Below are 26,643 nucleotides of genomic sequence, written 5' to 3'. Positions count from 1 at the left end.
TCAAAGAACTAGCTTTTAGTTTTATTAAGCTTTACTATTGTTTCTTTCATTTCCTTTTCACTTATTTCTGCTTGGATTTTTATGATTTCTTTCCTTCTACTAATTTTGTCATTTTTTTGTTCTTCTTTTTCTGGTTAGGTGTAAAGATAGGTTATCTATTCGATGTTTTTCTTGTTTCTTGAGGTAGGAATGTATTGCTATAAACTTCCCTCTTAGAATTGCTTTTACTGCATCCCATAGGTTTTGAGCTCTCATGTTTTCATTGTCATTTGTTCCTAGAAATGTTTTAATTTCCCTTTTGATTTATTCACTAACCTGTTGATTATTTATAAATGTGTTGTTTAATCTCCATGTGTCTGAGTTACTTACATTTTTTTTTCTTGTAATTGATATCTAGTCTCATACCATTGTGGTTAGAGAAGATACTTGATACAATTTCAACTTTCTGAAATTTACTGAGCTTTGATTTGTTACCCACGATGTGGTCTATCCTGGAGAATGTTCCATGTGCATTTGAGAAGAAGTTGTATTCTGCATTTATATGGAATGTCCTGAAGACATTAATGAGATCCATCTCAGCTTATGCATGATTTAAGACTTGTGGTTCCTTATCAATTTTCTGTTTTGATGATCTGTCCATTGGTATGAATGCAGTTTTAAAGTCTCCTACTATTATTGTGTTACTTTTTTTTTTTCCTTTTATATCTGTTAGTGATTGTCTTATGTATTGAGGTGCTCATGTGTTTGGTGCATAGATATTTACAATTGCTATGTCTTCCTCTTGGATCAATCCCTTGATCATTATGTAGTATCCTTCCTTATCTTTTGTAAACTTCTTTATTTTAAGGTCTCTTTTGTCTGATATGAGGATTGCTACCCCAGCTTTCCTTTACTTCCCATTGGCATGGAATATATTTTTCCATCCTCTCACTTTCAGTCTATATGTGTCTTTAGGTCTGAAGTGGGTTTCTTTTAGGCAGCAAGTACATGAGTCTTATTTTTGTATCCATTCAGCCAGTCTGTGTCCTTTGATTGGAGCATGTAATCCATTTACATTTAAAGTAATTATTGATATATATGTTTCTATTGCCATTTTCTTAATTGTTTGGGACTGTTTTTTTTTTTCTTCTTCTTCTTCTTCTTCTTCTTCTTCTTCTTCTTCTCTTGTGTTTCTTGACTATATAATCCCTTCAACGTTTCTTTTAAAACATTTGTTGTAATCCCATTTGTTGGTCACCTTGAATTCACTTAACTTTTGCTTGTCTGAAAAGCTTTTTATTTGTCCATCAATTTTGAATGAGATTAAAGGGGAATCCTGGGTGGAGTCCTAACTCTGTAGTTCAGTACCTCAGGCATTTGATGGGCCAACCTCTCCACTGTTCAGCTGCCAGTGCTGGAGTGTGGGGAGAGAGAGGCTATGGTCATGGCTCCACCCCCCACACGTGACTCAGCAGTATTGCCTTGCTTCCATGGCTGCCTGGCTCTCCTCCACAGGCATTTTCCACCACAGTCTCCTCCCTCACATCCCCTCTATCCGTCTCTCCACAGTCAACAGCAACCCTCATCCTGGGATTGTTCCACAATCCCTAACCTCCAGCTCCTAGCTGCTGCGCCTTCCAGAGGACTCGTGTCCCTGTCTATGGTATGTATGGCTGCGGCAAGGAGTGTCTGTTTTCATTCCATTTAGGCTGCCACAGATCAGCTGTTTCACTCTCAGCCTTAAATATTTCTCCTCTGACACAACTGCCCCAATGTGGGGATCGGATCTCTGATTCAGTTTCCCCACCTGCCAAGTTTAGGTCCAATCCTACTAACACTCTTGCTTTTCCCCCTAGTTCCTTCATTTTACCCAGTTTTGCGTAGCTGTATAGACTATTTTCTGCTTCTTAGATACTCCTGTCCATTCTCAGCTGGTGTTCTGCATGCACTTCTATGTCTGAAGGTGTATTCCTGATGTATCCATGGAGAGATACATCCACGTCCACCTCCTCCTCCACCATCTTGTTTTCCAAATATTGAGTTTTAAACTAGCTTTTCCACTCTCTTATTTCACCTTCATCAATATTTAGTTCCTCTTCACTTTTTGCCATAAAAGAGATGTCATCTGCATATCTGGGGTTATTGATATTTTCCCCAGCTATCTTGATTCCTGCTTGAGCTTCACATGATGGACTCTGTATATAAGTTAAATAAGCAGTGTGACAGTTTACAGCCTTGACGTACTCCATTCCCAATTTTGAATCAGTCCATTGTTCCATGTCTGGTTCCAGCTGTTGCTTCTTGACCTGCATACAAGTTTCTAGGAAGGAAGAAATGTGGTCTTCCCTTTCTTTTGGAGGTTTTCCCTTTCTGGTGTTTTGAAATTCTTCATCTTTTGAAGAATTTCCCACCATTTGTTTTGATCCACACAGTACAAGGCTTTAGCTTAGTCAATGTAGAAGAAATTGATGTTTTTATGGAACTCTCTTGGTTTTCCTCTGATCTAATAGATGTTGGCAATATGATCTCTGCTTCCTCTGCTTTTTCTAAATCAAGCTTGAACATCTGGAAGTTCGTGGTTCACCTACTGTTGAAGCCTAGCTTGGGCAATTTTGAGCGTTACTTTGCTAGCATGTGAAATGAGTGCAATTGTATGGTAGTTTGAACATTCTTTGGCATTGCGTTCCTTTGGGAATGGAATGAAAACTGACCTTTTGCAGTCTTCTGGCCACTGCTGAGTTTTCCAAATTTGCTGGCATATTGAGTGCAACACTTTAATGGTATCATCTTTTAGGATTTGAAATAGCTCAGCTGGAATTCCATCATCTCCAGTAGCTTTGTTAGTAGTAATGTTTCCTAAGGCTCCCTTGACTTAGCACTCAAAAATGTCTGGCTTTAGGTGAGTGATTACCCCATCGTGGTCATTGGGGTCACTAAAATCTTCTTTGTGTAGTTCTTCTGTGTATTCTTGCCACCTCTTCTTAATATCTTTGGCTTCTGTTACGTCCATACTGTTTCTGTCCTCTTTTGTGCCCATCATTGCGTGAAATATTCCCTTGGTATCTCTAATTTTCTTGATGTGATCTCTAGTCTTTCCCATTGTGTTGTTTTCCTCTATTTCTTTGCATTGATTGCTGAAGAAGGCTTTCTTATCTCTCTTTGCTATTCTTTGGAACTCTGCAGTTAGATGGGTATATCTTTCCTTTTCTCCTTTGCTTCTCTTTTCTCAGCTATTTGTAAGGCCTCCTCATATGATTGTTTTACTTTCTTGCATTTCTTTTTCTTGGGGATGGTTTTGATCTCACCTTCTGTACAATGTTACAAACGTCCTTCTGTAGTTGTTCAGGCACTCTGTCTATCAGATGTAATCCCCTGAATCTATTTTTCACTTCCACTGTATAATCCTAAAGGATTTCTTTTAGGTCATAACTGAATGGCGTAGTTGTTCTGAATTTTGCAATAAAGATTTCATTATGTGAGTCACAGTCAGCTCCCGGTCTTGTTTTTGCTGATTGTACAGGACTGCTCCAGCTACAAATAATATAATCAATCTGATTTCTGTATTGACCATCTGTTGATGTCCATGTGTACAGTTGTCTCTTGTGTTGTTGTAAGGGGGTGTTTGCTATGACCAGTGCATTCTTTTGGCAAAACTCTGTTAGCCTTTGCCCTACTTCCTTTCGTACTTCAAGGGAAAACTTTCCTGAGTCTGGCATAAAATTTATTATTTTGTTTGTTTTCAGAGAATCAGCTGTTAGTCTCTTTGTTGCTTTTTCTCCCCTCCCCCCCTTCCCAGCATTTGCTTGGTTTCTGCTCTGCTCTTCATTATTTCTCTTTTTATACTATCTTTTGCCTTTGTTCTTCTTTTTCTAGTTCCTTTTGGTGTAAGTTTAGACCGTTATCTGAATTTTTTCTCTTTATCTAGATTGCTGTAGACTCCTCTTTGAACCGTTTTCACCACATCCCATAGGTTTAAGACCATTGTGGTTTCATTTCCATTTGTCTCTAGATATTTTTTCACTGCCATTTTGATTTATTCCATGACCAATTGTTTAGTAGCCTCCATGTGTTTGTCTTTTTTTTTTTTTTTTTTTGCATCTTTTTTTCCCTTAACTTTTGTTTCTTGTCACATAGTACTGTAATTAGAAAAATGATTGGTATGATTTCAGTCTTCTTAAATTTACCAAGATTTTCTATGGCCTTGCATGTGATCTATTCTGGAGACTGTTATATGTTCACTTAAAAGAAATGTGTTTTCTATTGCTTTTGGATGGACTGTTTTTTATATATGTCTATTAAGCTCATTTGCTCTATTGTGTCCTTTAAGGCCAGTTCTTTCTTATTGATTTTCAGTCTGGATTATCTGTCCACTGATATAAATGCGGTCTTAAAGTCTAATACTATTATTGTGTTACTGTCAATTTCTCCCTTTCAGTTCAGTTCAGTTCAGTCGCTCAGTCGTGTCTGACTCTTTTGCGACCCCATGAATTGCAGCACGCCAGGCCTCCCTGTCCATCACCAACTCCCGGAGTTCACCCAGACTCATGTCCATCGACTCAGTGATGCCATCCAGGCATCTCATCCTCTGTCGTCCCCCTTCTCCTCCTGCCCCCAATCCCTTCCAGCATCAAAGTCTTTTCCAATGAGTCAACTCTTCACATGAGGTGGCCAAAGTACTGGAGCTTCAGCTTTAGCATCATTCCTTCCAAAGAAATCCCAGGGCTGATTTCCTTCAGAATGGACTGGCTGGATCTCCTTGCAGTCCAAGGGACTCGCAAGAGTCTTCTCCAACACCACTGTTCAAAAGCGTCAATTCTTTGGTGCTCAGCCTTCTTCACAGTCCAACTCTCACATCCATATATGACCACAGGAAAAACCATAGCCTTGACTAGACAGACCTTTGTTGGCAAAGTAATGTCTCTGCTTTTGAATATGCTATCTAGGTTGGTCATAACTTTCCTTCCAAGGAGCAAGCGTCTTTTAATTTCATGGCTGCAGTCACCATCTGCAGTGATTTTGGAGCCCCCAAAAATAAAGTCTGACACTGTTTCCACTGTTTCCCCATCTATTTCCCATGAAGTGGTGGGACTGGATGCCATGATCTTCGTTTTCTGAATGTTGAGCTTTAAGCCAACTTTTTCACTCTCCACTTTCACTTTCATCAAGAGGCTTTTTAGTTCCTCTTCACTTTCTGCCATAAAGGTCGTGTCATCTGCATATCTTAGGTTATTGATATTTCTCCCGGCAATCTTGATTCCAGCTTGTGCTTCTTCCAGTCCAGCATTTCTCATGTTGTACTCTGCGTATAAGTTAAATAAGCAGGGTGACAATTTCTCCCTTTATTTACTGTTAATATTTGCCTTAGACATTGAGGCACTCCTTTGTTGTGTGTATATATATTTCCAATCATTGTATCTTCTTCTTATATTAATCCATTTATGATTATGCAGTGTTTTTCATTCTCTCTTCTTACAGTCTGTGCTTTAAAGTGTGTTTTTCCTCTGTAAAAGGGAACCCATGTACACTGTTGGTGAAAATGTAAGTTGGTAAAGTCACTATGGAAAGCAGTATGGAGGTTTCTTTAAAAAGTAAAAATAAAACTACTACATGACTCAGCAATTCCATTCCTGGGTATATATCCAAAAACAGCTGAAACACTAACTCAAAAAACTACCACACCACAATGTTCATAGCAGCAGTATTTACATGATATGGAAGCAATCTCAGTGTTCATCAACAGATTAATGGATAAAGAATATGTGTTATATATGTACACTAGAATCTTATTCAAGCATGAAAAAGAATGAAATTTTACCATTTTCAGCAATATGAATGGACTTGACTGGTTTGATCTTGCTGTCCAAGTCACTCTCAAATGTCTTCTTTAGCACCTCAGTTTGAAAGCATCAGTTCTTTGGTGCTCAGCCTTCCTTTATGGTCCAACTCTCACATTCATACATGACTACTGGAAAAAAACATATCTACAACTAGATGGACCTTTGTTGGCAAAATAATGTCTTTGCTTTTTAATACACTGTCTAGGTTTGTCATAGCTTTCCTTCCTAAGAACAATTATCTTTTAATTTCATGAATACACTCACCGTCCACAATGATTTTGGAGCCGAAGAAAGTAAAATCTGTCACTGTTTTCACTTTTTTGCCATCTATTTACCATGAAATGATTGGACAGGATGCCATGATCTTAGTTTTTTGAATGCTGAGTTTTAAGTCAGCTTTTTCACTCTCGTCTTTCACCCTCATCAAGAGGCTCTTTAGTTGCTCTTCACTTTCTGCCATTAATGTGGTATCCTCTGCATATCTGAGGTCGATATTTCTCCCCACAGTCTTGATTCCAACTTGTGATTCATCCAGCCCAGCATTTCGTATGATGTACTCTGTGTATAAGTTACATAAGTAGAGTGACAATATACAGCCTTGATGTATTCCTTTTCTAATTTTGAACTAATCTGTTGTTCCATGTCTGGTTCTAACTGTTGCTTCTTGAACTACACACAGGATCTCAGGAAACAGGTAAGGTGGTCTGGTATCTCTTTAAGGATTTTCCACAGTTTGTTGTGATTCACACAGTCAAAGGCTTAAGTGTAGTCACTGAAGCAGAAATAGATTTTTTTTTTTTCCTGGAATTCCCTTGCTTTCTCCATGATCCAACAAATGTTGACAATTTGATCTCTGGTTCCTCTGTCTTTTCTAAATCCAACTCGTACATCTGGAAGTTCTTGGTTCATGTACTTCTGAAGCTTAGCTAGAAGGATTTTGAGCATTACCTTGCTAGCATGCTTAATGAACACAGCTGAAGTGTAGTTTGTACGGTCTTTGGATTGCCTTTCTTTGGGATTGGAATGAAAACTGACCTTTTCAAGGTCTTTGGCACAATAAACTCAGGCAAGAATAAAGGCAGCTTGATCTGCTATAAGGTGGCTGAGTAATGCATATTTTTATAGTGGTAGATAAAACATTATGTAGAAACTTTAAATTTAAGCAGTAGGGGGTAAGGTTGAAATTGGCCACAGGGAACCAGTGTAGCAGCAGTAGGATTACAGTATATATTTTGATTCTGTGGCTTTCAGTCTTTGGTCAAGTTAGTCTATTATTTATTAACCTGCTAATACTTCTCTAGACAGAGGAGCCCAGTGAGCTGTAGTCCATGGGGTCACAAAGAGTTGGACATGACTTAGCAGCCAAACAACAACAGACATTTCTCTTGGCATGTACATTTGATAAGACTATGTGGGTTTGAAGTTAACCTGCAGGAGGTGAAAGTATAGCCACCTTCATTTTCTGGATTAAAAGAGCTTTTCTTGACTAAATTAAGTTTCAGTTCTGAATTATCTCATCTTTATAAGCCTTCTCTTATCTGAAACTTTTCTCTGTAGATACTCTTTCTTTTAGTCCCTCTGTCTCTTACTGACTCAGTTAAAGCTTTTTTTTTTTTTTTTTACTTTCAAGTGAGTAGTTTATTGTATTATGATCATTTTGCTGTATGAGATGATTGTTGGACTTTTTTAAAGTGATGGGTACATTGCTTATTTAAAAAATAATAAAGAATGGGAAGCATCTGATGTTCTTGCTCTTTCTTATCTGTTTCTTTGTAAATTTAAAATACAGAAATATACCCTGCATACCAACTTCACCCACTCAGAACCATTAAGTGATGAAATGCTTGGCAAAGGGGAGACATGAGCTACATTGTTCTCAGTGCAGTCAACAAGAAATCAGAGGCCTCATTATATTCCATTCAGTTCTCCTCTGTGCATGCTGCCTATGTACAAGCAAGCCAGCCCACAAATTGGTGGACTTGGGAATTCAGTGGGGTCAATTTAGACTGGTCAAGTGAAAAGAGACCATAATACCTGGAAAATCAAATACACTAAATTAGGCTATTTGGAAGATAACATATCTCAGGTTTGTTGTCTTTCTATTCTGTATCACATAGTTTAGAAGGAACTCTCTCATATGTGTCAGTCCCATTTCCCCAGCAAGATTGTGAATTCTATTATGTACTACATGTAGTGAAAAAGAACAGGGCTTTGCATCCAGATAGCTTTAGATTTGTATTTTGGTACATGCAATTAATAGGTCATTCTTCTCAGGCAGGTCTGTCAACCTTTCTAAATCTCAGTTTCCATTGTTGTAAAATGAATAATCATACTAACCTTTCAGAATTGTGAGGATTTCAAGAGCAATGTATACATAGCCTCACAAAGAATTTGATACTCAGCAAACACTCAACAAGCCTTAGTCTTCCTTTCTCCTTAAAGGTCTTTATCTGGCACAAAGCTTAACTCAATAATAACATACAGTAAGGCTTGGAAATTTTGTTTTCAGATTACCTTGGGAGGGCATTGCTGATGCATTTTTGTGTAACCTTCTGTTAGAGTTTAAGTAGGGACGACTCTGTGCAAAATTCTAAGGCACACAAAGAAACTTCACTGTTTCCTTACCTACTCCTCTCCAGGCAGTCCCTCCTTCCACTCAAACATGCACACTTCCTGCCCATTCTAAGTCAGTAATGATAAAGTTTCAGGCATCAGAAGATTGAATTGAATTGAATCAAATTGAATCAAATTGGTGCTCCTTATTTCACAACTTCCTGGATCTACACATGGAGCAGTGTCTGAAGGAATTGAAGAGACATCACAGTTCCTTCTTACGCTAGAGAAAAACTTAAGATATGAAAGGGCTGAATAGATGAGATTATTCAGAACTGATCAAGAAAAGTCTTCTTAACCCAGAAAATTAGGCGTGACTGTACTGTCTTTACTGTGACCACCTTGCTGCTAAGTCACTTCAGTCGTATCTGACTCTGTGCAACCCCATAGATGGCAGCCCACCAGGCTCCCCCGTCCCTGGAATTCTCCAGGCAAGAACACTGAGGTGGGTTGCCATTTCCTTCTCCAATGCATGAAAGTGAAAAGTCAAAGTGAAGTCGCTCAGTAGTATCCAACTCTTAGCGACCCCATGGACTGCAGCCTACCAGGCTCCTCCGTCCATAGGATTTTCTAGGCAAGAGTACTGGAGTGGGGTGCCATTGCCTTCTCCAGTGACCACCTTAAGACATAGTAATAGCTATTTTTGAGAAAGTACCTTTAAATATCTACCTTTCGTCTTTTCACACAAGGCTCTAATTCTGAAATTACTTGGGCCTTAACATCTCTTTAGACGTAATGTGGTAAAAGTGCAACTAAAAGAGAAAGTAGTAACAGCATTTTGGGATGGCAGGCAGCAATAAAATAGCAAACCTTGCATTGTGCTCTTATGCTGCTACATCGTGGAATATCTGTCAGGAGAACTCCAGAGAGCTAGAGGTAGAGGTGGGAGATCAACAAGAAAATTCTTAATAGTCTTAACCTAGATTTGTCGCAGACTTGTTGGTAAAGAGATATGAATTACAAGTTTTTCATGGCTGATTGTGACCAAAGCATTTTTTAAAATATTGCAAAACAGGCAAGCTGAAAGCAAATGTCTCTTGCTGTGGTTGCACCATTAGATTAAGCGGTAAGAAGCCAGTGGCTTAAGGACTCATTACAGTATTCTCTTAAAAATGCATGCAGATCTCTTTGGTTACCAAATGACTACACAGTGGCAATGCTGCTGTGGTCTATAGCCAAACAGACTGGGGGTTCAGATTTGATTTTCCTTTTGGGTATATTTGGTAAGTAGATTAGTAAAAGACTAAAAAAAAAAAAAAAAAAAAAAAACAACAGCTTTAAATTCTATTTGTTCATGCTTCCTTCACCCCACTCTTAAATGCTTATTAGGCACTGGCTAAGCCAATATAAGCTTATTATTTCTCTACAAATTAGAGCAGCTTCTCTTATGGCAGATTTGAAACAAATAGAACCAATTGAAGGGAGTCTATATATCTGAATTTATTTTTGCATAAGTTGACTGGGTCACAAATTGTAAATTGTATAAAAAGACAAAATGCATACATACATAAGTGTTTATTCATTAAGAATTTAATCATAGAAATTTTGAGCATCCATTTATAAAGTATACAGGTTTATTTTATAATACTGTACTTTTCATTGTTCTAGTGCAATATGCCATAATAGTTGTGAGCTCATTTTTCACAGCTGGTTGTTTATATTAAGCTTTACTAAGCACATTATGCTTTTAGTAAGCATGAGACTGCATTCAGTATAGATGGATATGTATGTAGCATTTGTGAAGTCATTATTAAGCTTAGTCTAAGTGGCATCACTCATAGCAATAAACACTTACTTTCTGTTCTAAGTTCCTTCCACTCATTTGCTTTGTCATTCACTTGACTCCTCTCACCTAAACACTTTGTATGGTTGTTTTACTTTCATATTTAAACACCATTGTTGTAATTAAAATTTTTAATATATTTATGTCTAATCCTTCCCACTAGATTGTAATTTTAGGAGGGAATCTGCTATTTTTCTTTAGACATTTGAGAGAACCTCATAAATTTCTTACACACTTAAAAGGCACCCAAGAAATATTGTTGAATAGGTATGAAATACAGTGTCAGACAATCATTTTAAATTTTAGTGCATCACAGTTGGAACCTCTGTTGATCTTCACTTTAAAGTGTCAGCTGAGAAAATATGTCAGGTTATTTATAAAACAAGACAAAATCTCATCTTGATTAAATGTTTTATTGTAGGTCAGCACTGTCATGAAAAAGACTCCTGTTTTCCCATTAGAAGCATGATTATTGAAGCTTTGTTCTTCCTTTGGAATTTGAACATTCACTCTGACACTTTCTAAAGCAGAAACCTTATCAGTTTCCCTCTTTAAAAAAAACAAAAACAAAAACAAAAACAAAACTTGACCTTTGGCTGACAGACAGGAAAGTTACTGAGGATAGCTGGAGACACATTTTTTCTGTAGGCAGTTTTTCAGCAGCCCTGCTCTGTGTCTTTGGTGGGATGGATACCCTAAATCTCAAACCCTGACAGGTAAGCATTCTTTGGATGGAAGTGGGGAGTGTGGTTTGCTCTTTGAAAAAGATTGATCTAAATTCTTGAACAGTGCCATTGTCTACTTGCAAATACATTTGTGTGTTGAAAAGGATATCAGTAACCTTTTAACTCCAAAGTATTTTTTCCTGTAGGAAATTTAAATTTTATTCCTTAGGGAAACTTTGTGATACCCATTCCTAATTGTTCTGAACAATTGTTCCTAATTGTTCTAGCAATGTATGGCTTTCAGTCACATCTGTCCAAAGCCACTTTGTAGGGATATATTTTAGTGAGCATGTACCTATAGGCACTAACTCTGTAGATATAAATCATCCCTGTAGGAAGTAAAATTGATATTTGAAAATGGACTTACAGATATATCAAGTTAAGAAACATTTTTTACATTTCCTGAAGATTCAAACCTGGATAAATGTTCATATTGCTAGGGCAGAATCTACTTTAAAAAGTATTATAGCCCATTTTGTTCAGCCCTCTGAAGATGTGGAATACTCTAGGAGGCATGTGTACTTACTTGTTAGGCAGTTCCAGAAGATGGAAGAAATACTTGTGATCCAGAGCTAATGATTAGAGGGTAAAGACATCACTGAAGCTATACTATAATGACCACTGACACCAGGCCTGGCTACAGCCTTAACTCAGTACATAGAGAACAGTGTTCTCAACATGGGGAACATATGTATACCTGTGGCGGATTCATTTTGATATTTGGCAAAACTAATACAATTATGTAAAGTTTAAAAATAAAATAAAATTAAAAAAAAAACCCTCCCATATTTACAAAAAAAAAAAAAAACATTCAATAATGTGAGAAAGGCCTCAAAGAGTTATTTATCTGAAGGGTTCTCTGCTTTCTGTCTCACATAAGCATGACAGGTGACAGTCATCGAGGGCCATGTATAATTCTTAGCATGTTAGATATAACAGTAACTCTTAATTCACTAAAAATATCTGTTAGGATGGCAAATGCCTCAAAGTACCATATTTATGGGATATCTGTATATCTACTTAAATTTGTAAATATGCAAATCATGAACAAATTACTTGACACACTCCACACAAACTGAACACCTCCTTTAGTATCATGGAGATAAAAACCCACTAATTTAACTGAGCCTTCTATCACTTCTGTTACTGACTTTTACATGGATTATCCTCAAAATTCAATGGAAACAGTGACAGACTTTATTTTCTTGGGCTCCAAAATCACTGCAGACAATGACTGCAGCCATGAAATTAAAATATGTTTGCTTCTTGAAAGGAAAGCTATGACAAACCTGGACAGTGTATTAGAAAGCAGACATCACTTTGCCGACAAAGGTTCATATAGTCAAAGTTATGGTTTTCCCATTAATTATGTATGGATGTGAGAAATGGACCATAAAGAAGGCTGAGTGCAGAAGAATTGATGCTTTTGAACTGTGGTGTTGGAGAAGACTCTTGAGATTCCTTTGGACTGCAAGGAAATCAAACCAGTCAATCCTAAAGGAAATCAGTTCTGAATATTCATTGGAAGGACTGATGCTGAAGCTGTAGCTCCGATACTTTGGCCACCTGTTGTGAAGAGCTGACTCATTTGAAAAGACCCTGATGCTGGGAAAGATTGAAGGCAGGAGGAGAAGGGGACGACAGAGAACAAGATGATTGGATGGTATAACCAACTCTATGGACATGAGTTTGAGCAGGCTCCAGGAGATGGTGAGGGATGGGGAGGCCTGGCGTGCTGAAGCCCATGGGGTCACAAAGAGTCAGAGTCAAACACGACTGAGTGACTGAACAAGAACAATCCTCAAAATTCAAAAGGTGGTGTGCTTAGTTGCTCAGTCATGTCTGACTCTTTTCAATCCCATGGATTGTAGCCACCAGGCTTCTCTGTCCATGGGATTCTCCAGGCAAGATTACTGGAGTGGGTAGCCATTCCCTTCTCTAGGGGATCTTCCTGATTCAGGGTGTAGTATTGTTACATTTATAAATTAAAGTTTGATTTTATAAGTTAATAAGGAAATATGATTCCTATTAGAAAAATTGGCTACAAATTTTGCTGGATTGTAAGTGATCTTTCAAAAAAGGCAATGGCACCCCACTGTGAGCACCCCACTCTTGCCTGGAAAATCCCATGGATGGAGGAGCCTGGTAGGCTGCAGTCCATGGGGTCACAAAGAGTCGGACACGACTGCGCAACTTCACTTTCATTTTTCACTTTCATGCTTTGGAGAAGGAAATGGCAACCCACTCCAGTGTTCTTGCCTGGAGAATCCCAGGGACGGGGGAGCCTGGTGGGCTACCGTCTATGGGGTCTCACAGAGTTGGACACGACTGAAGCGACTTAGCAGCAGCAGCAGCAGTAGCAGCAGTAAGTGATCTTTAAAGGAGGACATTCTGTACTCTGATCTAAATATCTTTTAGAGATTTCAGTTCCTATTGGGAGAAGTTGAGAATTTTTTTTTTCCTGGCGTTGTGTGATGAGAGATAAAATTACCTGTAGTCACAAACATGTTAGAAGAACAGAATATGACCTCTGTTTATTCATGTATGTATGTGTATGTGGGGATACAAATCTAAAGAAAATTTGACTATATGAAAGTTTCTTTTTATTTTTCATTTTGATTTCCATTAAAAAGACTTTTTCTTTTGATTTTGTATTTTTGATGCTCCTGCTCCGTGAGTCTTTTTAGTGTAGTTCCATGAAGAAATATTTATTGATTGTGCTCTGCAGCTCAGAAATGTTTGCTAAATTTTAAATTTGGGTAAATTACTATAGATGTGTGATCAAGGTTCTAAAAGAAATGCATATCACGGAATAAACCTAAAAATATTAATTTTATTATTTTAAAGCCTTCTAGGAACGATTAGGGCCAGAGAAGGCAATGGCAACCCACTCCAGTACTCTTGCCTGGAAAATCCCGTGGACGGAGGGGCCTGGTGGGCTGCAGTCCATGGGGTCAATAGGAGTCGGACATGGCTGAGTGACTTCACTTTATTTTTTCACTTTCATGCACTGGAGAAGGAAATGGCAACCCACTCCAGTGTTCTTGCCTGGAGAATCCCAGGGACAGGGGAGCCTGGTGGGCTGCCATCTATGGGGTCGCACAGAGTCGGACACGACTGAAGAGACTTAGCAGCAGCAGCAGCAGCAGGAACAATTAGGAGACAAAATAAGTGTATTATCTCTAAGATTCCTTAGTATTACATGTTAAGGGCTAATGAATGGTACAGGTACATTTCAAACTTATAAAAGCAGGCTTAGATCTTCTTCAGTTTCTATTCTAAATGATGAAAATTGAGGCATAGAGGCTTGAAACATTCTTAAGATTCATTTCTGTTAGCTATGTGATGCTTATTAAGACAGGAATTAGACAGGTCATTTGGGATGACTTCCAACAAGCTAAAATTAAGAGAGGTCTGTAAATACTTTTTAGTTAATTGCCTTTTATATTATTGATATGCATCAGCTAGCTTTTATTCTACATGATTAGATGTGGTAATTTCAGAGGAAAAAGAAAATCAGGTTGATAACAGGATCTGTGAACTGAAAGCTCTTCAATCCTCTTATGAGACATCACTGAGAACACATTAATAAAGAGGGAAAACCACATGTGTTCTGAAAAGCCACAAATCTTGATCTATGTATGAATTCATTTCTACTAGTTCATTAACACACTTTTATTAAATTTGAAAAATAAAAACAATAAAAGTTGTTTGTTCAACAATATAATTTCTTGTCCTTTGGGTCTTAGATTAAGAAAAAACAGCAAGATGTGCTTGGTTTCTTAGAAGCTAACAAAATAGGATTTGAAGAAAAAGATATTGCAGCCAATGAAGAAAATCGGAAGTGGATGAGAGAAAATGTACCTGAAAACAGTCGACCAGCCACAGGATACCCCCTGCCACCTCAAATTTTCAATGAAAGCCAGTACCGTGGGGTAAGGAACCAATTAAAATTCTTGTTTTTTTCAAATGTATTGCCTCAAACCCATTCTCTTTCTTTTACTTCCACCCCAAATCTCCATACAGTCATTTTTCCTGTTTATCCTTTGCATCCATCTTAGACATCTAGGGGTGTTTTGCCTTCTCAGTTCAGTTCAGTTCAGTCACTCAGTCATGTCTGACTCTTTGCAACCCCAAGAACTGCAGCACACCAGGACAGGCCTACCTGTCCATTGCCAACTCCTGGAGTTTATTCAAACTCATGTCCCTTGAGTTGGTAATGCCGTCTCATCCTCTGTAAGCCCCTTCTCTTCCTGCCTTCAATCTTTCCCAGCATCAGGGTCTTTTCAAATGAGTCATTTCTTTGCAATCAGTTGGCCAAAGTATTGGAGTGTCAGCTTCAGCATCTGTCCTTCCAATGAATATTCAGGACTGACTTCCTTTAGGATGGAGTGGTTGGATCTCCTTGCTGTCCAAGGGACTCTCAAGAGTCTCCTCCAACACCACAGTTCAAAAGCATCAATTCTTTGGCGCTCATCTTTCATTATAGTCCACCTTTCACATCCATACATGACTACTGGAAAAACTATAGCTTTGACTAGATGGACCTTTGTTGACAAATGTAATGTCTCTGCTTTTTAATATTCTGTCTAGGTTGGTCATAACTTTTCTTCCAAGGAGCAAGTGTCTTTTAATTTCATGGCTGCAGTCACCATCTGCAGTGATTTTTGGAGCCCTGCCCCCCAAAAAATAAAATAAAATCTGTCACTGTTTCCACTGTTTCGCCATCTATTTGCCATGAAGTGATGGGACTGGATGCTATGATCTTAGTTTTATGAATGTTGAGCTTTAAGACAATTTTTCACTCTCCTCTTTCACTTTCATCAAGAGGCTCTTTAGTTCTTCACTTTCTGCCATAAGGGTAGTTTCATTTGCATATTGGAGGTTATTGATATTTCTCCCAGCAATCTTGATTCCAGCTTGTGCTACATTTAGCCTAGCATTTATCATGATGTACTCTGCATGTAAGTTAAATAAGCAGGGTGACAATATACAGCCTTGATGTACTCCTTTCCCTGTTTTGCCTGCTGCTGCTGCTAAGTCTCTTCAGTCGTGTCCGACTCTGTGCGACCCCATAGATGGCAGCCCACCAGGCTCCCCTGTCCCTGGGATTCTCCAGGCAAGAACACTGGAGTGGGTTGCCATTTCCTTCTCCAGTGCATGAAAGTGAAAAGTGAAAGTTAAGTAGCTCAGTTGTATCTGACTCTTAACGACCCCATGGACTGCAGCCCACCAGGCTCTTCCATCCATGGGATTTTCCAGGCAAGAGTACTGGAGTGGGGTGCCATTTGCCTTCTACTCAGAGGGAAATGTATGAGTCGTTCACCAAAAAATTATTGGTGAATATGTAAGTACAGACCAGAGCGTGATATTGTTTTAGTATGTTCACGAAGAAGCTGCTGTAAAGAGGTGAGCTGTTTTACTTATTTAGTTTGAAATTAGTTTAAAAAGAGGAATACCTTATTTTCTACTTAAAAGTAGTAAAGCTTTTATTTTGGTATCATTAATGAATTTTCTTTAAATTTTTAACTTATATATGGATTAGGGAAACAAAAGTAATTTTTACTTTGTGATTGATGATTTCAAGTATGCCATCTTGGTTGTTGATGACAAGTCAACAAGGAAAGTTATGACCAACTGAGACAGCATATTAAAAAGCAGAGACATTACTTGGCTATGGTTTTTCCAGTAGTAATGTACGAATATGAGAATTGGACTATAAAGAAAGCTGAGCACCAAAGAATTGATGCTTTTGAACTGTGGTGTTGGAGAAGACTCTTGAGAGTCCCTTGGACTGCAAGGACATGCCACCAGTCCAGCCTAAAGGAGATCAGTCCTGGGTGTTCATTGGTAGGACTGATGTTGAAGCTGAAACTCCAATACTTTGGCCACCTGATGTGAAGAACTGACTCATTTGAAAAGACCCTGATGCTGGGAAAGATTGAGGGCAGGAGGAGAAAGGGATGACAAAGGATGAGTTGGTTGGGTGGCATCACCAACTCATGGGTTTGGGTGGACTCCGGGAGTTGGTGATGGACAGGGAGGCCTGACATGCTATGGTTCATGGGGTCGAAAAGAGTCGGATACGACTGAGTCACTGAACTGAACTGAACTTCCCTTTCAGTCTTATTTCATGAAAATCTCATACGCTTCCTCCAAACACAACACAGATTTATTATTCTTATGGCCATGGGCATGCCTAGCTAATATCTGGTCATCCATTAGTTCTGAAGACATCTCTACCTTTTAAAATTATTGTTATTTTTTATTATTTTATTTATTTTATAATTATTTATTTTTGTTTTATTTGCATAAATAATGCAGGAGAAATAGTGGTGAACTGGAACAACAGTTTCCTACCAAAAATAAGCAACCTGTTACTGGCATATAGTTGGCTACTTTGGGCTGTGAAGAAAGCTACTTCCCCTGAGGCAGACTTACGTTCTATGCAGTATGAAGTAAGACATCAATTTCTGGTCTCACAGAACAGCATATCTTTTAACCCACATTAACTGGGGCCCAATAAGCCTTGCCTCTTGACTGCTCTTTACAGAATTCTAGCATTATGGAAGTTAACTAACCTGTCTGCCCCCAAAGATGTTAAGCAGTCAGATCATTTTAAATTAATTTCCCCTTTTCCTTCCAACCAACAAAGGTTGCATATTGCTAATTCTTCATGCCTTCTTTTTATCAAGGATTATGATGCCTTCTTTGAAGCCAGAGAAAATAATGCAGTGTATGCCTTTTTAGGTTTGACAGCCCCACCTGGTTCAAAGGTATGATTCAGTTTTCCTTTTCTTTGTAGGCCACTTTATTGCTGTTTTTTTTTTTTTTTTTTTTTTTTTCAATCAGTAAAGTTTCCTTTAAGTACTCAGATTAAGCCAGAGGCAGTACAGCATAGCTAAAAGGAAATGCCCCTGCTCTGCATGCACTTAATCCCTAGTATGGTAAACAGATGTGCATAATCAAATACATTATGTATGTGGATAAGAGGTAGGCAGAGTGACTTTCCTGTCAAGCTGCCCAAGAAAGCAAATTTCTCACTGACCCATTCACAAATAAGTGGTTGGAAATTTTAAAGACTCCATTATCCCAGTTGTCATGTATGGGTCTACATAGACAGAAATCATCCTAGTTCATAGTAATCTTCTTGGCAGTATCTATTGTTTTTGTGTGAAAGCAAATGCCATAGTCATCTATTCAAATTTTAACTAAGAGCATCTGAGTCTCAAAACTGGTCACTAAATTGATGGCTGAATTTGGAAATTTCCCCCTGCCAATGACAAAATTTTTTGAATGGCAGAGTTCCCAGGGGAGACCATATAAAGAAAAAAGTCGATAATTAAATTGCCAATTTGAAGAAAAATCTCAAAGCAATGGACTTTAAATATACCTTTGCTTTTTACCATATTTCTTCTCCACAAAGGCTAGTTTAATAAAAATGTGTGTCCCCTGCTGGCATTTTACATTTTGCTTTTAGAAGTTAATTTTATGTTAAACAGATTCTTCACACTCCAGCTCCTTCTCCAATTTTGAGTCTGTATTATTGTCTATGTTTTCACTAGAGACCATTTACAGGCATTTTTGAGCTACTATGAAATTCTGTTCCCTTGCCAAACTTTGTTTTACCATGGATAAAATGTAGTATCTTAGGCTTTATATAATTCAAATTGTAGGAAATCTTAGGTAAGGCATTTTTCTTTAAACAAGTTGTGTGCACGCTAAGTCTCTTCAGTCATGTCCAACTTTTTTGTGACCCTATAGACTGTAGGCCGGAGAAGGCATTGGCACCCCACTCCAGTACTTTTGCCTGGAAAATCCCACGGACGGTGGAGCCTGGTAGGCTGCAGTCCATGGGGTCGCTAAGAGTCAGACATGACCGAGCGACTTCACTTTCACTTTTCACTTTCATGCGTTGAAGAAGGAAATGGCAACCCACTCCAATGTTCTTGCCTGGAGAATCCCTGGGACGGGGGAGCCTGGTGGGCTGCCCTCTATGGGGTCACACAGAGTCAGACACGACTGAAGTGACTTAGCATAGCATAGCATAGCATAGACTGTAGGCTGCCGGACTCCTCTTTTCATGAGATTCTCCAGGCAGGAATACTGGAGTGGGTTGCCATGCTGTCTTCCAAGGGATCTTCCCAACCCAGTGATTGAACCTGCATCTCTTACATCTCTTGCCTTGGCAGGGGGGTTCTTTACCACTAGCGCCACCTTGGGAAGCCCTTAAACAAGTTAGTAAAACCCAAATTGTCTCTGATTTCAGTGCATATATTAAAGAAAGTATGAAAGGAAGGATAGCCCATTTTCTATGACTGATGACTTTCAGTGAAAAGTGGAAGTTATTCATTCATTTATTCATTCAGTAAATATTTACTGAGTGTCAATTATTGACTTGATATTGATGGTAGGGCAAATACAGAGAATACAGCATAATCTCTATCTTTAAAGTGTTTATAACCTAGAGAGGGACATGTATGCAGATAATTATACAATGAATATGTCTACAAATAATTATGATATACTGTGGTAAATTCTATATGATTCGTATGAATAAAGTTTAGTAGGCATCCAGAAGAAATAATCATAAATTACTATTAAGGAGTTTGGGGAAGATTTCACAGAGGAATTCACATTTGAGCTATTAGGGATTCCAAAATACTGAAGTAACACTGTCTTTCACAGAGGTTGCAGCAGGAACCACTGCATTTGGATATAGCTGCACCTGATGGTATATTTGGGGAGCAGCAGTGTGGTGTAGCATGAACCTAGTATCACTTCAGTGCAGTTCAGTCACTCAGTCGTGTCCGACTCTTTATGACCCCATGAATCGCAGCACGCCAGGCCTCCCTGTCCATCACCAACTCCCGGAGTTCACTCAGACTCACGTCCATCGACTCAGTGATGCCATCCAGGCATCTCATCCTCTGTCGTCCCCTTCTCCTCCTGCCCCCAATCCCTCCCAGCATCACAGTCTTTTCCAGTGAGTCAGCTCTTCGCATGAGGTGGCCAAAGTACTGGAGTTTCAGCTTTAGCATCATTCCTTCCAAAGAAATCCCAGGGCTGATCTCCTTCAGAATGGACTGGTTGGATCTCCTTGCAGTCCAAGGGACTCGAAAGTGTCTTCTCCAACACCACAGTTCAAAAGCATCAATTCTTTGGTGCTCAGCCTTCTTCAAAGTCCAACTCTCACATCCATATATGACCACAGGAAAAACCATAGCCTTGACTAGATGAAACTTTGTTGGCAAAGTAATGTCTCTGCTTTTGAATATGCTATCTAGGTTGGTCATAAGTTTCCTTCCAAGGAGTAAGCGTCTTTTAATTTCATGGCTGCAGTCACCATCTGCAGTGATTTTGGAGCCCCCCAAAATAAAGTCTGACACTGTTTCCACTGTTTCCCCATCTATTTCCCATGAAGTGATGGGCCCAGGTGCCATGATCTTCATTTTCTGAATGTTGAGCTTTAAGCCAGCTTTTTCACTCTCCACTTCACTTTCATCAAGAGGCTTTTTAGTTCCTCTTCTCTTTCTGCCATAAGGGTGGTGTCATCTGTATATCTGAGGTTATTGATATTTCTCCCGGCAATCTTGATTCCAGCTTGTGTTTCTTCCAGTCCAGCATTAATAGGACATATTAAATAAAATAAGATGCATTAGGAGGTGAGATTGGCTAGGAAGGTTGGGACCAGATTATGAATGCTGTGCTAAATACTTTCAACTTCATCTTCTAGGCATGTAAAAGCCATGGTGTGGGATGAGGGAAGGCAATGAGGTGATTATATCTGTATTTTAAAATGTGATTTGATCTTTGTGTTAAGAAAATAAATTTCGCAGCTCTGTGGATTGTGAAACATTGAATAAATGAGATATTAGAGTTGGGCTGACCCATTAGAGGGTACGTTAAGAGTCCAGAAGAGAAGACCTAAAGTGGGACAGCAGCTATGGAAAAGAAAAGTTGGATTTAAGAGGCACAGAAAAATCACTTGTGATAGAATTTGGCAGTTTACTAGATTCTTGTGTATGAAAAGAATTGGGAAGGATTCAAGCAATCTCTAAGGCTTCTAACCTGAGTGATTGGGAAATAAAGCGAAAGTCATGGAGGAAACAGAAAAGTGAGTGATCCAAGGGAGGGGTTAGTCTTGGAAAGGAGAGGGTATGTAGTTTTCTTCTGAGACTGGAAAAAATGAGGAAAGAAAGATGAAAATAGAACTTTTAATGTGCAAGGGAGTTTAGGGAAGTTCATATTTGAAAATGTTTTTTAGTATGAGGTAGGAAGAAAAATCATCTGCTAGGAAGAATGGGAAATTCATTGAGAATTGAAAGTATTCACTTGCTGAAAATAATAATAATAATAAGCTAAAGAATAGGCTAAAACCATGGATGGAATGATGGCTTAGCAAGATGAAAGGCCCAGATGAAGTTAGAGCTGATGAGCCCATTATGAAGCCAGTCAACTTATTTATAGTGTTTTTTTCATCCTTGTTTAACCCTAGAAGTAGGAATAGAGTAAATGAACAGCAGATATTATCAAGGATTGAACTAGAGGGAGCTGATAGATTGGAATAACAAAAAGCTGTCCAGAATTGACAGTGGAGTTGAGGGTAGATTGGTAATAGGGAGACTTTAAATATTAGTATTTAATAGGTTTTTCTCAAGATTAAAAGTGATAAATTTTATATCAGAAGAGTTTTCCCCTTTAATTTAACAAAACAATAAGTCTTCCAGAAAGAACTGGCTGAAAAGAAAGTATAGAAAATAAGATATACAGCTAAGTAACCCACATTGGAAAAGTGCAGTCATAATAAAAGAAATGTGATAAAAGTAGATAGAGTACTCATCTGTGAAGTTAACACATATAAAAGAGTGACAATGTTCAATGCTGAGAAGGGTGCATTGAAACATATTCTCTCATATATTACTGATGATGGTATAAATTGGTACTACTGTTTGAAAACCAAAATGGCAAATATATATTAGGGACCTAAAAAATGTTTACAATTCTTCATCCAGTAATTTTACTGGGTATTAAAGCCTATTGAAATAATTTTATACATGGAAAAGGCTTTATGAATAAAAAAATAAAAATGTTATTTATATCTTAAGAAATTTGTAAACAAGTTAAATATCTAAAAATAGGATCAACAAAAATGGTTTATCCACTTAATGAACTCATGTTCTCATTAAAAAATGATAGTTTGTGAAAAGATACATTATAGTGAGCTACAGAATTCTTTTTATTGTATAATTAACATTCTAGTTACATTTAAAATATATTTATAGGGCAAAAGAGAATAGAATCATAACTAATAATATGACTATTTTTCCCTTTCTTTTCCAAATAATTAAAATACATTCTCTTTATATTTAAAAATTATTGAAAGCCAGTGCACTGGAAAACTTGTTATTTAAAAGTACCCAATAGCAAATAGTTCCATAAAGCAAGGAATCCTATTTAAGAAAATTATTTTTTTATTCTTTTGAATATTGGATGCATTTCAACATAATATATAAAGATATTTACTATTTACTTTTTTTGCTATTTACTATTTTATTAATACAAACTATAATTTCTTAGCACTAGCATTTCTTACATTTCAGTAGAGTTGATAGTTTTTATATGGAATAAAATAACTGATATATTTTTACTAAAACATAAAAATCCAGTGATGTGGAAAAGCCATGTTCACTAACATGTTGAAGGACCAAAACATGCTGGTTAAAGAAGTATTCTCACTGACTTTGAACCACCTGGCTCTAGGGAGAAGCCATGAAAATCTGCCTCTACTGTGAGATTTAAAACATTCCCATTTCTACTAAATCTATTCCATTTTACTACATCTCCAAGGGAAACTGTATGTTAATAACATTTAGCTGTGGTGTTGATCTTGTTACTTTCCACTTAATCCAGAAAGTGGAAAGAAGAAAGGTAAGAAAAAAATACGGATATCTGCAATGAACCAAGCACTGAGCTACACATTTCACATTCATCTCATTTTATCTTTATTCCACCCTTAAGAGCTAGGTATCCTCAATGCCATTTTACAGAGAAGGAAACTGATACTCAGATAATTTAAGTAATTTGACCAAGACTACATAATAATTGAATAACAGATATGGAATTTGAGCCCAGGATTATATGACTCAAAACCAATGCATTTATAGAATGATGTTTATAGTGGGAGTAGAGGTAAAGAACACATCATATTCCTATTTCCAAAGCTCTCTGGTTTATTAAATAACTCGTGATTCTATAAATACTAGACACTTACTTTTACATAATAATAAAGCTTTTAGCACAATTTACATATTTTATGAATAAAATATATTTTAAAAAGTAAACAATTTTAATATATAGTATATTTTATATTTAAATATAAGTATAGTGTATTTAATATACTATAATTACAGGTTATATTTAAGAATATATAATATAGTATGTATATTTAAGTATATATAATATAATATACTTATGAGTAAATATAAGTATAGTATATATTTACATATAGTATATTAAATAGTATGTGTTCTTAAAGACAAATTACAAAGAATTTTTAATTGCCTTTTGTTTTGGATTTTTGTGCTAGTAATTTATTCCATTATAAAGGATAACTGAAAGCTACACAGTTTGTGACAAATTACAGTAAAGATTGATAAGTGTGACTTTAGGGAACTAGGCTGTCTCCAAAATACTAGTTACTCAGGTATTAGGTATTAGGTGATCGTAAGAAGAAGGACATTACATTAGTCACATAATCACATTTTTATACCTTTGCTTCCCCACCTATATATGCTAGGCCATTGAAGGGTTTTGGTATAAAATTCATTGTGCTGTGTGAGGAAATATTTAGAAGCTTGTTTAATAAAATGAAACAAAATACATAACGTGGGTCTAAGACATACTCATTTTGACAGCCAAACACTACCTTAGAAATTTCAAAAGAGCTTAGGACCGTGAGTCAATAGTGTATTACATCTGTTTTGTTAAGGATATATTAAGAATGAATTACACTGTCTTCTGGTTTCTTTCTATCATTTTTACTTCTTTTTTTTTAGTGGGGGGGGTAAAAATGTAGCACCTTTTATTTTTCCTTTCTTCTGGTGTTAGCATCAGAGGCTTATTTTGGAATATTCAATTGCTTTCACTCCTCCTGATAGTCTATTAGAGACAGGTGTTTAGGTGCTGATTTTCTAGTATATATGATTTCTATAATTCAAATCTGAGGTTTCTTTCACCAAATTCACTCATGCCACCCATCTTTATTTCCATATATTTTTCCTTGAATTGTATTTTGTGTCGAGTACTATCTTAAGTGCCAGAGCACACCTATAGGTCAGAGTTCCTATGGTAGAAGTACTTACTGTCCATAGGAACTGCTATGAAATATAAAAACAGCATTTTAGCAAATAACACATTTTCTAAGTATCTTAAGCCTTAATTTAACAAAACTCAGCAGACTGGAAACTGTAGATGACAATGCTTTTGAACACTGAATTTTTGTGAAAAATCACTCAAAAAGGAAATTAGCTACTTTTAAATAAAATAGTAACTATACTTGACACAAGTGTAAATCATTCGCTTTTATGGAATTGTAGACAGTTCTCTATTACATCTGTTTCTAGGCAGAAGTTTCTATATTATAGTTTTTCTATTAAGAATTTTTAAGCCATCTTTTTCTGGGGCCTATTTTTCTGATTTTAAATATTCTTAGTGATTTGAAATAATATAGTTTACTAAAAATACACATGGATGTCTGTTTTATGATATTTAAATCTGTTCTTTTTTTTTTTTTTTTTTCCATTTCAGGAAGCAGAAGCTCAGGCAAAGCAGCAAGCATGAATCTTAAATATTCTCCCTTAAGCATCCTAAAAAAGGAGTCTCCATTGCTTTTTATAAAATATCAAAATTATCATGGCTTCAAAAGAAATAGGCTTAATGTTGAAATAATTGATTAGTTTGTACTTTCACATGCAAACAGTTAAAATGAATACATAATTAAAATGTTAATATTGTGATGAGGAAAGTAGGAAATGAACATGAAATTTTAAGTAGGTGTCATGGAATACTACTGTTGTCTGCTAAGGCATTTTATGTACTTCAGTGATTTTAAAAAGCAAGTACCTGTTCCCTTTTTTGGTATTATTATTGCAGTTTAATTATATCTGTATCTCTTCATTGAATAATTTTAAAAGGCGAGTGAGAATTTGTCTCTTGTTCCCAAATTGCCTCATTAATTTTAGTGAACAAAAGTCTGTACCTTTTTAATGTGAAATTATTGTGACTAAAAAGTAGTTGCAGTTAATGTTTATGATATGTCATGCATTGTAATTTCCTGTGGTATTTATAACATTCCCATTCCTTTGTAGTTAAAAGTTTAAAAGAGTTCTATGTACTGAATCACAGGTTTTCTAGGCTTCTAAATGTAGCCTTTCATTGCATATTTCAGTGACCAGAACAGATGACCTCCCACACACACAAAAAAAGATGTATTCAGTTGAAAAGTTTCTTGCTTAACCACAAAGTTTCTTGCTTTACTTTCATGCAATAATGTTGCTAAGCTGCTTGCCCTGGAAAAATATGCATATGTAGGTTATGGAAGTGGGATGGCAAATAAGTTTAAAATGGCATCCTTTTCCAAAGAACTCAGACTTTTAATTAACTTTTAAAATAGATTGGAAATGTTTCCCCTTTTAAAGCAACTTATGATCATGAATGCCACTATCTCTGACATTTTTGTTTCAGCTTATTGTATGAGTGCATTAATCTAAGCAGAGAATCTTTTCTATGCCTTTATTCCAGTGAATACCATAAGTATCAGACAAAAGGATCAATTTTTTAAATATTAATTTTGAAAATTTCTTAGAAGACAAGAAACATTATGGCCTACATCAGCCAAAAGACATGTATATTGTGCTTTAGTTCCACACTACTATTGTACTTTGGTTCCACATTACTGAAAGCAGACACATTTTACTTTAAATTACTTTATCATATCATTTGATGTATGCAAGTCTGTGCTCTTTGCCAAAATCAACATATAATGAAGACATGGCTTTGTTAACTGAAATTTAAACTTGATGCAATGTTTTAAAATAAACTCAGTACTTTCAAAAACATAATTTTTGTGTTCATAGAGTTTCTAAATAGTGCAATAATAATTTTAGGTGGGTAATACACTTTTTAGATAGTGGGAAAGGAGAAAAGAGAAAATAACAGAAAACACGTTGAATACACTTTCTAAATTTCTCATTTAGGGCTCTGAATTTTGCAATATACACTGGAGTCAAACAAAGAATTATTTTGTGTACAAAAATATGCTGTGGAGAGCTCTAGAGTAAACAGGGTATTTTGTAATAAATTCTGGAAAATGCTAAAACATTTCTTTATCAATATTTTCTCCTGAGCTTTATTAAATGCAGATGATGATACTTGCAGTATTTTATGTGGGCATTTTTGCTTTTCTTTTAGTTTCAAATAATCAGTACTGTCAAAAACAGACATTCTTTAAAAATAGATGGCATTTTTGAGATATTTATATCTAGCGATACTGCTGCTACATATATATGTAAAGTAAAATGCTGAATTGAGTCTTTGCAAATTGAAATCTTTCTTTTTGTCAGCTGAGTACTATGTGTCCTATAGATATAAAAAAAGCAAGTGAAATTCTGAATATTAGGAAGTGCCTTCAAGACCATGCTGATTT

General features: G+C 36.8%; 1 protein-coding gene across 1 annotated transcript in view; it reads left to right on the top strand.

Annotated features, from left to right (window-relative positions):
* Positions 1 to 26,059, top strand: part of SH3BGRL (SH3 domain binding glutamate rich protein like) — a 120,618-nt gene extending 94,559 nt beyond the window's left edge. The window contains exons 2-4 of the mRNA XM_019956181.2: positions 14,687 to 14,872; positions 17,633 to 17,713; positions 24,747 to 26,059. Coding sequence (XP_019811740.1) covers positions 14,687 to 14,872; positions 17,633 to 17,713; positions 24,747 to 24,779 — 300 coding nt within the window. The 3' untranslated portion in view covers positions 24,780 to 26,059. The remainder of the gene's footprint in view (positions 1 to 14,686; positions 14,873 to 17,632; positions 17,714 to 24,746) is intronic.
* The last annotated feature ends 584 nt before the right edge of the window (positions 26,060 to 26,643 follow it).

Source organism: Bos indicus, chromosome X (assembly GCF_029378745.1).
Source record: "Bos indicus isolate NIAB-ARS_2022 breed Sahiwal x Tharparkar chromosome X, NIAB-ARS_B.indTharparkar_mat_pri_1.0, whole genome shotgun sequence".
Taxonomy (NCBI): domain Eukaryota; kingdom Metazoa; phylum Chordata; class Mammalia; order Artiodactyla; family Bovidae; genus Bos; species Bos indicus.
The sequence above is the reverse complement of the archived record's forward strand: the minus strand, read 5'-3'. Positions and strand labels throughout refer to the sequence as shown.